Source organism: Thunnus maccoyii, chromosome 21, assembly GCF_910596095.1.
Source record: "Thunnus maccoyii chromosome 21, fThuMac1.1, whole genome shotgun sequence".
Classification (NCBI taxonomy): domain Eukaryota; kingdom Metazoa; phylum Chordata; class Actinopteri; order Scombriformes; family Scombridae; genus Thunnus; species Thunnus maccoyii.
This window is the reverse complement of record NC_056553.1, coordinates 12,604,366-12,619,297: the sequence shown is the minus strand read 5'-3', so window position 1 is coordinate 12,619,297 and position 14,932 is coordinate 12,604,366. Positions and strand designations below refer to the sequence as shown.

Below are 14,932 nucleotides of genomic sequence, written 5' to 3'. Positions count from 1 at the left end.
ATATTTTTTAAGTAATATTAGAGATTATATATTAATATTTCTGAGTGAGCAGGATTGTGGTGCAGCTGCAGACTTTAAGATTTTAAAATTAGCCTAAATGTAGTTTAAAAGTGAGTTTTAACAGCATTGTGAGACAGTGAAACATAAAAACATCAAAACATTACATTTGTTGCAATCGTTTTAGTGTTCAAAAACAAATTTCGCTGCATGCAATCTTGTTTTGGTTTATTTCAAAGTGGTCAAAATGATCTATAGGCTATGAAGAAATAACTTTATTGAGGGGAAAATGAAAACTATTTTTTATATTGTTAATTAGAAGCATGTTACTCAACAATAGTCATGCTGTGGATGTTCCGTTGAGTTTGGTTTGGCAGCTCACCAAACTTGAGAAGGAGGAAATGTTCAGAGATCATGGTGTTATTTTGTAAAATTCCACAATGTAAACTGGAATTTGGGGAGGAATTCACAACAGAGCAAAAAAACTATAACTACAGTCATGAGATGTAGCTCCACCCAACATGAAGTGGAGCCACCTTCCAGGTGTAGTTACACAGTATAAATACATGTGAAAAGTTGAAACTGAGCACCTGCATTGAGACTCTTAAAACCAGACAGCTGACGTCTTTGATAACTTCAACAAACCTCATCATGTCTGTCCTTGGAGGATTCAGTGAGACAAAAGATGCCACTAAGGAAATTCAGAAGCTTTGTGATCAGGTGAGTTATCAAACTACCTTCTTCACATCTCCACAGATACTCTGGTGTTCATCACTTTCTGCATTTGTGGTTATTTCCTTTATAAACAGGTGCTCAAAGTAGAAAAGAAAACAGGGAAGAATTTCAAAGAATACGTAGCTGTAAAATACAGGGAGCAGATTGTGGCTGGAACAAACTTCCTCATCAAGGTAATGAATAATGTGATTTATTTTAAATATTTATTTTTTTCCTCACTACATAGTCGAGGAGCTGAAACCTAAGACTACTTACTCTTATACTTGTGTAATGACATGTAACAATAAACAAACTTCAAACTTGATTATGAACTGAATTCATTGTGACATCGCAACAAGAAATCAAGAGAAATATATTCATCTAGATGTCCTGTTTTCCTCTCTCTCCTGCAGGTTCATGTAGGAGGAGTCCAGTACATTCATCTGAGTGTCTTTGAAGCACTTCCATGTAATGGAGGAGCAGTTGAACTGAACGGTGTACAGGAGAACCACACCAAAGACGACCACCTCGAGCCTTTTTTAAAGTGATCACATCACCTGTTTCAACTGCTCAGTAACTCTTATCAAAATACTTGGTTCTGAAATCAATCTACACTGCAGTAAAGTCATTTTGGTGTTTCTAAAGAATGAATAAAGAAAGCATCAAAAACACAAAAAGGATTTGTTGTGATTCTTGCAACTGTTGCTTTTTCTCTATGGAGTTTTAAAGTACAGGTCGTCTTGCTGGGCAGAAATTGTTACAACTAAAATAAGGTGACTCGTTAACCTGATTAAGATTTGCTGTTGTTTAAATTGCACCATACAAATGAACTGGATTTTCTCATCCATCAAAATCATCAAATTTAATTATTTTTAAATGGTGTTCATATAAAATGTATTTTCTCTTTAATGAAACTGTAATCAAATCCTCCTGTTGTGAGTGATGACAAACCAGGAAACGTTTTCTTATTGTCAGTTACTTCTGACAGTTGCTCTGGAGGGGACTAAGATTTCACAAATACTTAAGATCATACAATACATCAGATCTAAAACGAGGAAGGGGACTGACACTGACTGAAATCTTGTTTCAAGACATTGCTGACATTAAATCTCAAATGAAATGAAATCACAGACAACAAGCTTCACTTGAAAACATTTCATTATCTTTTTTTTTTTAAAAAAGACTCTTTTTGTACAATGTTTCTCATTAAAGAACCACACAGTGATGATTTACAGTGATGTTAATGCAGCACAATAACCACAATGGAATATGAGTGAGGTGGAGAAGAGGTCAGAGTGGTCTGCGTGGTGAACAGCCTGCAGTCGGCACGCAGCAGCAGGTCACTGTTTCAGCTCCAGTCTGGATTCAACCATCGAGTGAAGCGGCTCCTCTCGTCACGCAGAGCCTCACTTCACCTTCGGGGGCGTGTAGTGGATTCTGCACCTTTCACTGAAAACCTAAACAGAGAAAAGAAAACAGGAATAAGTAACATATAAGAGAGAGAAACATCATTAATGTGGGATTATAAGACACTGTGGGTAAATGATGATAGTGATAAGCATTCCTTCAACATTCAGCTTTTTGCTAATATCAGACCACCAAATATTGTTAGTATTAATATTACCCAATTTACTATTAGTCCTGAAATTGTTCTTTTGAGTGCTTTATGTTTTTAATGCATAACTTTCCTCGTACATTGTTCAGAATATGTGAACACGGTGCAATATTTTTTTGCTAATATAGCTTACTTGCATCGTGTTTTTATGTTATGAATGTCATACTTTTGGAATATGCCAATAATATTGGGAGTGTTTTTTGTTATGCTTTGATAATTATATACATCAGCACGTCCTTACATTCATTGGCAGTGTTCAGCCATGTGGCTGTTTTCAGCACTGCAGTTACATTATTTGGCCACAAGAGGGGTCTGTTGACCACAGAATTGTTCATTCCGGCCAGCAATTGAGTTGCAGTGTATTTCCAGTGATAGTAACACAGGTAACACTAATTTCTTTCATGTATAAACTAGAATGCTCAAAACCAGTATATTTCATTACACTATTCAAGCCTAATATTAATAAGTTATTAATGTATATATGAAACTACATGTTATTGAAGACTAATACTGTATTTTATTTCTTTTGTTTTCTTTAGAACCACACACACACACACACACACACACACACACACACACACATCCCAAACCAATGCCTTGTGCTTATCCATGACATGTATTCACTCAACGAGTGATCATTAAAGTTTCTTTGGATTGAACTTCATGGAGGACAGTCTAGCAGAGGAACAGTGTCAAAAGTTGACAATTAGCCAGGCGCTAACATTTGGAGCTGCTACCCCATATGGAATCCCAAAGCCTGCCCTACCTTATTTTACCAGTGCCATCTTGAACTCTCCACCAATAAGAGTGAGGGACCCAGAAGCCTTGACAAATTTGCCCTCTCAGTACATGCCTTCGTATGCATCCTCCGGTGTTTAGAGGGTGAACTGCAATGTGGTTCTCATGTCGATAGGCTACTGAACAAACTACCGGCCAGCTATTGTGATGAGTTTGAAAATGGGTTGAAAAGTACATGCTAGATGTGGATCGTGTGAAAAGATATGCAACACCTCTCCTCAATTGCAAAGATAACCCCATCCTCCAGGCACCCAAGACAGTGCCGCTCCCTTAGCTACGGAGTACAGAGTGTTGGATAGCCAAAGATATGAAGCAGGCGGAGACCTACTGTCAAGAAGTGCAGAAACTGGAGATGGCAGGGTATATCAAATAACTGTCCCCTGAGACGGTGGAGTCCTCTAGTGAGTCATTGTATCTATCTACCACATCATGCAGTCAATCACAATGGCAAAGCTAGGCTTGTCTTCAAATGCTCGTACCAATACAACGGACAGACTCTCAACAGCCAACTCATCTGCTTCCAGGAACACACACTGGCCATAAGTGGTGTTGCATCACATACACATGTAAAGGACATAGCCAGGGCAATGAAGCCATACTAGACACTATTGAGAGAGCCTCCTTTGTCAACAATTGTTTGCACAGCACCACATATGCCAACAAAGCTGGGAACCTCATTGACCAAATGTGTGAGTTGCTATCTGCAGGAGGTTTTGAGATAAGGCAGTGGGCTAGCAATGTTTCATTAGTTGTAGAGCACCTCTGTATGGAAGCCAGAGCAGCCAGCACAGAACTGTGGCTTTCCCAGCATGGCCAAGACCCAGAAGAGCCAGCTTTATGTCTCAGTTGGAACTGCTTCATGGACCGTCTTGGCTACAGACATCACCCTTGGAGTACTCCCAGCCAACACTGAGAAACGTCTACAAAGTGAAGGCATCACAATATGACCCACTGGAATATCTCATGCCATACTCAACACGAGCTAAAATCCTCATCCAAGACCTTTGGAAGGCAGGAGATGGCTGGGATGAGAAGATCCAATGAAGTCTTTACTGGATAGATAGAGACAGTGGTAGGATGAATTGGTGGACCTACCATAAGTGGAGATGCCACTGCTCTGTTTTGTCCCAATCAGATTAAAGCTGAATAAATATATTTAAAATGTAATGTATAGCCTAACATACAGTAAGATTCCACCACTTTATTCAAGTCTGTTAAATACTGAATTAATGGACTATGCTGAATAAAACTTTGTTGTTAACTTATTAACTCTTTTCCCTGCTTAATTTCAGGCTGCTCTGTTTTTCAAGGATAAATGTTCACAGTCTGCATAACCATGCATTAATGTTTCTACCAACACTGGATTAAAATGGAGACTGCCTTTTATTGACCTGTTGCACAACTTTGCAAGGGATTTCTGATGTGTTGTAATTCTTAAATGCAGCAGTAGGTTTTCCTCATTGTTGCGAAATGTTGCGAAACATTGTGTGTAACATTTTTGTGCATTTTTTGCACAAAACAAATACTATTTTCTTACAGAATTTCAGACATCAAAACTGAAATATTTCTACGAGGCGCTTTATGTAAATGAGCGGGCACGCCTAACTGTCTCTGCAAATGTGAGGATCCTCTCACTGTACCATAGATGTAGAAAAGTCTACTGTTTTCTGTTTCCATTGTTACAATTGTTATCAAGCTCTCTTTACAATTGTGAGTTTTTCTGAGTTTGGTCCTAGCGCACTGTCATACTTCCTTAAGACAAGATCAGCTGTTGTTTTTCGCATCTTCCATGGGTGAGCAGTAGAGGATGCCTGTTGTTTGCATTCATGCACAAACATTTTTACAGATTGATGCAGAGTGATTAGGAAGGGGTTTGGGGTTGATTTGATTTTACACAAACCTTAACAATTTGACATCCAATTTAAGTAATCTTTGATGTTTAGGCCTCACTAAACTGTGATCAAATCTCAATTCAATTAAAATGGAGATTAAATTAGCAATTCAAAAACATCCTTAAATTGTGAGTTCTAACTAAACAAACCATGAAACAGTTTCTTATTGTCATTTACTTCTGACATATTCCCTTGAGGAGGAAAAATGTTGTCATGCATACCTATGAGATTAAAAATAAGTGGGAACTGTACAGACGCTAAGTAGACGAGGAAGTAAACTGACACTAACTGAAGTCAACTTTCTCACATTATGTTCTCTTCACTAAAGATCTGCTGTCTCTTATCAAAAAAATCTGCTCCTTTACCTTGGAATTACTACAATATTCTTTTAGAGTAATGTATATGCAGGTTTGTGTGTGTCAACAGATGAGGACATTCATTGTTGGGGGGAGCATGAATAACTTATTTTGTGATGGAATATTAAAAAAAAAAAAAAAAAAAAATCAAAAAGTTACATTTGTTGCAATTGTTCTAGTGTTCAAAAACAGATTTCACTGCATGCAAGCTTGTTTTGGTTTATTTCAAAGTGGTCAAAATGATCTATAGGCTTTGAAGAAATAATTTTGTTGAGGGGAAAATAACAACTACTTTTTTATATTGTTACTTAGGAGCATGTTACTCAACAATAGGCATGCTGTGGATGTTTAGTTCAGTTTGGTTTGGCAGCTCACCAAACTTGAGAAGGAGGAAATGTTCAGAGATCATGGTGTTATGGAGAATTTGGATGCCCGACCTTAATAGTATATGCATTTATCATTTAAACAAACTGAATTTTAGGTCTTGTTTACCCATTCAAAGTGATCAAAATCTAAATTGTAAGAACACAAACATCCACAACATCCAGACAGCTGACGTCTTTGATAACTTGAACAAACCTTAGCATGCCGATCACTGGAGGATTCACCAAGACAATAGATGCCACTGAGGAAACTCAGAAGCTCTGTGATTAGATGAGTTATCAAACTACCTTCCTCATATCTCCACAGACTACATTTGTGGTTATTTCCTTTATAAACAGGTGAAGCCTGAAGTAGAAGTGAAAACAGGGAAGAAGTGCAAAGAATTCGTAGCTGTAAAATACAGGAGTCAGCTTGTGAATGGAATGAACTACATCATCAAGCTCATTAATAATGTGATATTATTTCTTTAAAAGAAAGCGTCAGATGTTTGTAAATTGACTGAATTGATTTTGACATCCCGTCATGCACAGCAACAAGAGATCAAGAGAAATGTATTTATCTTGATGTCCTGTTTTCCTCTCTTTTCCTGCAGACGTTCGTGTACAGCAGCACAAAACCGAAGACGACCCCCTCACACTTTTTAAAGAGTGAGACATCATTTGTCTCAACTGCTCAGCACCTCTTATCAAAATACTTGGCTTTGAAATCAATCTACACTGCAATATTCCTTTACAGTAAAGTAATAGGCAAATATTTGGTGTTTCTAAAGAATGAATAAAGAAAGCATCAAAAAAATAAAAAAACTATTTGTTGTGATTCTTGCAACTGTTGCTTTTTCTCTATGGAGTTTTAAAGTAGAGGCCGTCTTGCTGGGCAGAAATTGTTACAAACAAAAAAAGGTGACTCGTTAACCTGATTAAGTCTGGCTGTTGTTTAAATTGCACCATACCAATGAAGTGGATTTTCTCATGGATATCAAATTTAATTACTTTTAAATGGTGCTCATGAAAAATGTAGCTATTGTATTTCTTATCAAACTGTGATTAAATACTCATGTTGTGAGTTATGACAAACCAGGAAACATTTTCTTATTGTCAGGTAGTGAGACACGCTGTTTAATTTCCTCATTCATTCAGTCCATTAGTGTGTTACTCAAGGACTATCTTTGACAACTTTACACTTTCCTTGAACAGCAGTGCTCTCATTCAAATATTACACAGCGTCTATTCACCCTCAGCTCAGAATAAAATCTATACATGTCCTTTTTGAGTGTGAGTTCTTTTTTTTTATAACACTGATATGTGCACACCTGTCAGGTTGTTAGAGCACTTCCTGCACTGAAATTAAATTATTGCACATAATGTGTAATCTCAGTTTAATTTTTAAAAAGTCTATATGAAGATTGAGACATATAAAACCAATGATTAATTCTTTATGTAACTCATGACATAATTGGTCGCACTGATTGAACATCCCTGTGATATTTTTAAGTAATATTAGAGATTATATATTAATATTTCTGAGTGAGCAGGATTGTGGTGCAGCTGCAGACTTTAAGATTTTAAAATTAGCCTAAATGTAGTTTAAAAGTGAGTTTTAACAGCATTGTGAGACAGTGAAACATAAAAACATCAAAACATTACATTTGTTGCAATCGTTTTAGTGTTCAAAAACAAATTTCACTGCATGCAATCTTGTTTTGGTTTATTTCAAAGTGGTCAAAATGATCTATAGGCTATGAAGAAATAACTTTATTGAGGGGAAAATGAAAACTATTTTTTTATATTGTTAATTAGAAGCATGTTACTCAACAATAGTCATGGTGTGGATGTTCCGTTCAGTTTGGTTTGGCAGCTCACCAAACTTGAGAAGGAGGAAATGTTCAGAGATCATGGTGTTATTTTGTAAAATTCCACAATGTAAACTGGAATTTGGGGAGGAATTCACAACAGAGCAACAAAACTATAACTACAGTCATGAGATGTAGCTCCACCCAACATGAAGTGGAGCCACCTTCCAGGTGTAGTTACACAGTATAAATACATGTGAAAAGTTGCAACTGAGCACCTGCATTGAGACTCTTAAAACCAGACAGCTGACGTCTTTGATAACTTCAACAAACCTCATCATGTCTGTCCTTGGAGGATACGGTCCAACATTAGATGCCACTAAGGAAATTCAGAAGCTTTGTGATCAGGTGAGTTATCAAACTACCTTCTTCACATCTCCACAGACACTCTGGTGTTCATCACTTTCTGCATTTGTGGTTATTTCCTTTATAAACAGGTGAAGCCTGAAGTAGAAAAGGAAACAGGGAAGAATTTCAAAGAATACGTAGCTGTAAAATACAGGGAGCAGATTGTGGCTGGAGCAAACTTCCTCATCAAGGTAATGAATAATGTGATTTATTTTAAATATTTATTTTTTTCCTCACTACATAGTCGAGGAGCTGAAACCTAAGACTACTTACTCTTATACTTGTGTAATGACATGTAACAATAAACAAACTTCAAACTTGATTATGGACTGAATTAATTGTGACATCGCAACAAGAAATCAAGAGAAATATATTCATCTAGATGTCCTGTTTTCCTCTCTTTCCTGCAGGTTCATGTAGGAGGAGTCCAGTACATTCATCTGAGTGTCTCTGAAGCACTTCCATGTAATGGAGGAGCAGTTGAACTGAACGGTGTACAGGAGAACCACACCAAAGACGACCCCCTCGTGCCTTTTTTAAAGTGATCACATCACCTGTTTCAACTGCTCAGTAACTCTTATCAAAATACTTGGTTCTGAAATCAATCTACACTGCAGTAAAGTCATTTTGGTGTTTCTAAAGAATGAATAAAGAAAGCATCAAAAACACAAAAAGGATTTGTTGTGATTCTTGCAACTGTTGCTTTTTCTCTATGGAGTTTTAAAGTAGAGGCCGTCTTGCTGGGCAGAAATTGTTACAAACAAAAAAAGGTGACTCGTTAACCTGATTAAGTCTGGCTGTTGTTTAAATTGCACCATATAACACAAATGAAGTGGATTTTCTCATGGACATCAAATTGAATTATTTTTAAATGGTGTTCATGAAAAATGTATTTTATTTTTAATGAAACTGTAATCAAATCCTCCTGTTGTGAGTTATGACAAACCAGGAAACATTTTCTCATTGTCAGTTACTTCTGACAGGTGCTCTGGAGGGGACAAAGATTTCACAAATACTTAAGATCATACAATACATCAGATCTAAAACGAGGAAGGGGACTGACACTGACTGAAATCTTGTTTCAAGACATTGCTGACATTAAATCTCAAATGAAATGAAATCATAGACAACAAGCTTCACTTGAAAACATTTCATTATCTTTAAAAAAAAAAGAGACACTTTTTGTACAATGTTTCTCATTCAAGAACCACACAGTGATGTTTTACAGTGATGTTAATGCAGCACAATAACCACAATGAAATATGAGTGAGGTGGAGAAGAGGTCAGAGTGGTCTGCGTGGTGAACAGCCTGCAGTCGACAGACTACTGTATTCTTTTAGAGTAATGTATATGCAGGTTTGTGTGTGTCAACAGATGAGGACATTCATTGTTGGGGGGAGCATGAATAACTTATTTTGTGATGGAATATTAAAAAAAAAAAAGAAAAAATCAAAAAGTTACATTTGTTGCAATTGTTCTAGTGTTAAAAACAGATTTCACTGCATGCAATCTTGTTTTGGTTTATTTCAAAGTGGTCAAAATGATCTACAGGCTTTGAAGAAATAATTTTGTTGAGGGGAAAATGAAAACTACTTTTTTATATTGTTACTTAGGAGCATGTTACTCAACAATAGGCATGCTGTGGATGTTTAGTTCAGTTTGGTTTGGCAGCTCACTAAACTTGAGAAGGAGGAAATGTTCAGAGATCATGGTGTTATGGAGAATTTGGATGCCCGACCTTAATAGTATATGCATTTATCATTTAAACAAACTGAATTTTAGGTCTTGTTTACCCATTCAAAGTGATCAAAATCTAAATTGTAAGAACACAAACATCCACAACATCCAGACAGCTGACGTCTTTGATAACTTGAACAAACCTTAGCATGCCGATCACTGGAGGATTCACCAAGACAATAGATGCCACTGAGGAAACTCAGAAGCTCTGTGATTAGATGAGTTATCAAACTACCTTCCTCATATCTCCACAGACTACATTTGTGGTTATTTCCTTTATAAACAGGTGAAGCCTGAAGTAGAAGTGAAAACAGGGAAGAAGTGCAAAGAATTCGTAGCTGTAAAATACAGGAGTCAGCTTGTGAATGGAATGAACTACATCATCAAGCTCATTAATAATGTGATATTATTTCTTTAAAAGAAAGCGTCAGATGTTTGTAAATTGACTGAATTGATTTTGACATCCCGTCATGCACAGCAACAAGAGATCAAGAGAAATGTATTTATCTTGATGTCCTGTTTTCCTCTCTTTTCCTGCAGACGTTCGTGTACAGCAGCACAAAACCGAAGACGACCCCCTCACACTTTTTTAAAGAGTGAGACATCATTTGTCTCAACTGCTCAGCACCTCTTATCAAAATACTTGGCTTTGAAATCAATCTACACTGCAATATTCCTTTACAGTAAAGTAATAGGCAAATATTTGGTGTTTCTAAAGAATGAATAAAGAAAGCATCAAAAAAACAAAAAAACTATTTGTTGTGATTCTTGCAACTGTTGCTTTTTCTCTATGGAGTTTTAAAGTAGAGGCCGTCTTGCTGGGCAGAAATTGTTACAAACAAAAAAAGGTGACTCGTTAACCTGATTAAGTCTGGCTGTTGTTTAAATTGCACCATACCAATGAAGTGGATTTTCTCATGGATATCAAATTTAATTACTTTTAAATGGTGCTCATGAAAAATGTAGCTATTGTATTTCTTATCAAACTGTGATTAAATCCTCATGTTGTGAGTTATGACAAACCAGGAAACATTTTCTTATTGTCAGGTAGTGAGACACGCTGTTTAATTTCCTCATTCATTCAGTCCATTAGTGTGTTATCTCAAGGACTATCTTTGACAACTTTACACTTTCCTTGAACAGCAGTGCTCTCATTCAAATATTACACAGCGTCTATTCACCCTCAGCTCAGAATAAAATCTATACATGTCCTTTTTGAGTGTGAGTTCTTTTTTTTTATAACACTGATATGTGCACACATGTCAGGTTGTTAGAGCACTTCCTGCACTGAAATTAAATTATTGCACATAATGTGTAATCTCAGTTTAATTTTTAAAAAGTCTATATGAAGATTGAGACATATAAAACCAATGATTAATTCTTTATGTAACTCATGACATAATTGGTCGCATTGATTGAACATCCCTGGGATATTTTTAATGTAATATTAGAGATTATATATTGATATTTCTGAGTGAGCAGGATTGTGGTGCAGCTGCAGACTTTAAGATTTTAAAATTAGCCTAAATGTAGTTTAAAAGTGAGTTTTAACAGCATTGTGAGACAGTGAAACATAAAAACATCAAAACATTACATTTGTTGCAATCATTTTAGTGTTCAAAAACAAATTTCACTGCATGCAATCTTGTTTTGGTTTATTTCAAAGTGGTCAAAATGATCTATAGGCTATGAAGAAATAACTTTATTGAGGGGAAAATGAAAACTATTTTTTATATTGTTAATTAGAAGCATGTTACTCAACAATAGTCATGCTGTGGATGTTCCGTTGAGTTTGGTTTGGCAGCTCACCAAACTTGAGAAGGAGGAAATGTTCAGAGATCATGGTGTTATTTTGTAAAATTCCACAATGTAAACTGGAATTTGGGGAGGAATTCACAACAGAGCAACAAAACTATAACTACAGTCATGAGATGTAGCTCCACCCAACATGAAGTGGAGCCACCTTCCAGGTGTAGTTACACAGTATAAATACATGTGAAAAGTTGAAACTGAGCACCTGCATTGAGACTCTTAAAACCAGACAGCTGACGTCTTTGATAACTTCAACAAACCTCATCATGTCTAACTGTGGAGGATTCAGTGAGACAAAAGATGCCACTAAGGAAATTCAGAAGCTTTGTGATCAGGTGAGTTATCAAACTACCTTCTTCACATCTCCACAGACACTCTGGTGTTCATCACTTTCTGCATTTGTGGTTATTTCCTTTATAAACAGGTGAAGCTCGAAGTAGAAAAGAAAACAGGGAAGAATTTCAAAGAATACGTAGCTGTAAAATACAGGGAGCAGATTGTGGCTGGAACAAACTACATCATCAAGGTAATGAATAATGTGATTTATTTTAAATATTTATTTTTTTCCTCACTACATAGTTGAGGAGCTGAAACCTAAGACTACTTACTCTTGTACTTGTGTAATGACATGTAACAATAAACAAACTTCAAACTTGATTATGAACTGAATTCATTGTGACATCGCAACAAGAAATCAAGAGAAATATATTCATCTAGATGTCCTGTTTTCCTCTCTTTCCTGCAGGTTCATGTAGGAGGAGTCCAGTACATTCATCTGAGTGTCTTTGAAGCACTTCCATGTAATGGAGGAGCAGTTGAACTGAAAGGTGTACAGGACAACCGCACCAAAGACGACCCCCTCATACCTTTTTAAAGTGATCACATCACCTGTTTCAACTGCTCAGTAACTCTTATCAAAATACTTGGTTCTGAAATCAATCTACACTGCAGTAAAGTCATTTTGGTGTTTCTAAAGAATGAATAAAGAAAGCATCAAAAACACAAAAAGGATTTGTTGTGATTCTTGCAACTGTTGCTTTTTTTCTATGGAGTTTTAAAGTACAGGCCGTCTTGCTGGGCAGAAATTGTTACAAATAAAAAAAGGTGACTCGTTAACCTGATTAAGTCTGGCTGTTGTTTAAATTGCACCATACAAATGAAGTGGATTTTCTCATGGACATCAAATTGAATTATTTTTAAATGGTGTTCATGAAAAATGTATTTTATTTTTAATGAAACTGTAATCAAATCCTCCTGTTGTGAGTGATGACAAACCAGGAGACATTTTCTTATTGTCAGTTACTTCTGACAGTTGCTCTGGAGGGGACTAAGATTTCACAAATACTTAAGATCATACAATACATCAGATCTAAAACGAGGAAGGGGACTGACACTGACTGAAATCTTGTTTCAAAACATTGCTGACATTAAATCTCAAATGAAATGAAATCACAGACAACAAGCTTCACTTGAAAACATTTCATTATCTTTAAAAAAAGACTCTTTTTGTACAATGTTTCTCATCAAAGAACCACACAGTGATGTTTTACAGTGATGTTAATGCAGCACAATAACCACAATGGAATATGAGTGAGGTGGAGAAGAGGTCAGAGTGGTCTGCGTGGTGAACAGCCTGCAGTCGGCACGCAGCAGCAGGTCACAGTTTCAGCTCCAGTCTGGATTCAACCATCAAGTGAAGCGGCTCCTCTCGTCACGCAGAGCCTCACTTCACCTTCGGGGGCGTGTAGTGGCTTCTGCACCTTTCACTGAAAACCTAAACAGAGAAAAAAAAAAGGAATAAGTAACATATAAGAGAGAGAAACATCATTAATGTGGGATTATAAGACACTGTGGGTAAATGATAATAGTGATAATAGTGAGCGTACCTTCAGACTTCTATCATTGACATTGACAACATTCAGCTTTGATTGCATAAGGTTTAACTGGACGAAACAAAGACAAAAGCTGCATTATTAGTCTATAATAATAACCCTACTCACTCAAATTGCAAAAAATATAAATAAAAAAATAAAAACATACTGTATATTCTCTCTGGTTACAAGTGGTATTCAGTCATGCAGACACAGTTGGTCAGATAGTTTGTTTTATTTGTTTTGAGACACCCATGTCTAAGATTTCTGTCACCTTGGGCTGCAACTAACGATTATTTTCATTATAGATTTAATCCGTTGATTATTTTCTCCATTAATTGATTAGTTGTTTGGTCTAAAAATGTCTAAAAATGTTGTAACAATCACAAAACAGCTGTAATAAAAAGAATACCTACAGATAATGGGGCATTTGGGGACTATTTCAAATATGTCTGTCAATATTTCAACTGCTTTTGAAAGAACAATCAGTAAATCTCCTGGTCTCAAATTATATTTCAATTTCAGACTTTTATTATTGCCAAATGTTTTAAACTTTCAGACAAAGACAGAGTGCAGGGAGCACATGAGTCCAGTGTTGACCTCTCTTCATTAGCTGCCAGTGGATAATAAAAGTTTACCTGTCAGGCTCTCTGAGTATATTTCTGAATTGTTTTGAGCAAATAGTAACTTAAAATCTCTCAGTTCTGCTAATCAGATGATCCCTGAGCTTAAAATGAAAAGAGACTTTACCACTCACAATAAATTCACATTTCTAAAAAAAACTTATTACTTATTTATATTTTCTCACTTTCTTTAACTGGTGTTTTGCTCTTTGTTTGATATATCTTTCTCTTACACTATTGTGTTGCACTTGTGTTTATGGTGATAAATGCTTTTATTGTAAATCTTAATCATTTTTGTTGTGTTAAATTAATCTCAATGTCTGTCTCAAGTTTCTCAAGTGGCTCAATTATCACAGTTTTGTGGTGTTTTGTTCCCTCTAGTGTTAGAAAGAGGAATTGAATTGATCCTCTCCTAGAGCTGTTTGATGACTGACAGGCTCTCACAGTTTTGGCTCTTTTAATGCAGCCGTTCTACATCCTCAGATGTTATTGAGGGGCCATATTTATATACTCAGACCTCTGAACACTGGGTGGAGTATGAGTTTTGTCAGAATTATGTTAATGCTGATACAAGTGTTGCTGCTGAGAGAAACAAAGTTTTTGATCAAGACCAAACTTTCATCCTCCCTGAGCCCATTTGAGTTTAGAAAATGTCACCACACTTAAGAAAGAGGAAACATTTATGCAACTAGTTTGGTATTAGAACAAACCTACGAAATGTTTCAAGTTTTGCAAAAGTTGAATGGACATTTTAATATTTTAGATTTGGATTACCTGATCCAAATGACTGGAAGTTGAACTGGTTTGGTTTGGATCAGTGTGTTCAAGGATGCCACAGAGGAAACTCAGATTCTGATTCCTAACGTGTTAACAAATACACAATACATGAAGATATTTAGAAATTGAAAAAGAATAATAAAAACTCTGTTTATAGTC

At 36.1% G+C, this 14,932-nt stretch overlaps 1 protein-coding gene across 6 annotated transcripts; it reads left to right on the top strand.

Annotated features, from left to right (window-relative positions):
* The first annotated feature begins 117 nt into the window (after window positions 1-117).
* Window positions 118-12,504, top strand: LOC121887853 (cystatin-B-like). 6 transcript variants are annotated; one of them, XM_042398905.1, is made up of 4 exons: window positions 7,610-7,900; window positions 11,785-11,837; window positions 11,927-12,028; window positions 12,248-12,504. In XM_042398905.1, exons 1-4 carry the CDS (start codon window positions 7,885-7,887, stop codon window positions 12,374-12,376), a joined length of 300 nt encoding a protein of 99 aa, XP_042254839.1. In that variant the 5' UTR covers window positions 7,610-7,884; the 3' UTR covers window positions 12,377-12,504. The 6 variants fall into 6 exon arrangements, with proteins under 6 accessions (XP_042254837.1, XP_042254834.1, XP_042254839.1 ...); XM_042398903.1 differs by lacking the exons at window positions 7,610-7,900; window positions 11,785-11,837; window positions 11,927-12,028; window positions 12,248-12,504 and adding exons at window positions 118-717; window positions 807-905; window positions 1,125-1,382; XM_042398900.1 differs by lacking the exons at window positions 7,610-7,900; window positions 11,785-11,837; window positions 11,927-12,028; window positions 12,248-12,504 and adding exons at window positions 515-717; window positions 8,043-8,144; window positions 8,364-8,735.
* Window positions 12,505-14,932: the final 2,428 nt, after the last annotated feature.

Excerpts from the sequence above, each read along its gene's own strand:
- LOC121887853 (XM_042398900.1), top strand. The coding sequence starts at position 649 with ATGTCTGTCCTTGGAGGATTCAGTGAGACAAAAGATGCCACTAAGGAA. Across the intron at positions 718-8,042 it reads TTCAGAAGCTTTGTGATCAG|GTGAAGCCTGAAGTAGAAAA; the intron begins GTGAGTTATCAA and ends CTTTATAAACAG. Across the intron at positions 8,145-8,363 it reads GAGCAAACTTCCTCATCAAG|GTTCATGTAGGAGGAGTCCA; the intron begins GTAATGAATAAT and ends TCTTTCCTGCAG.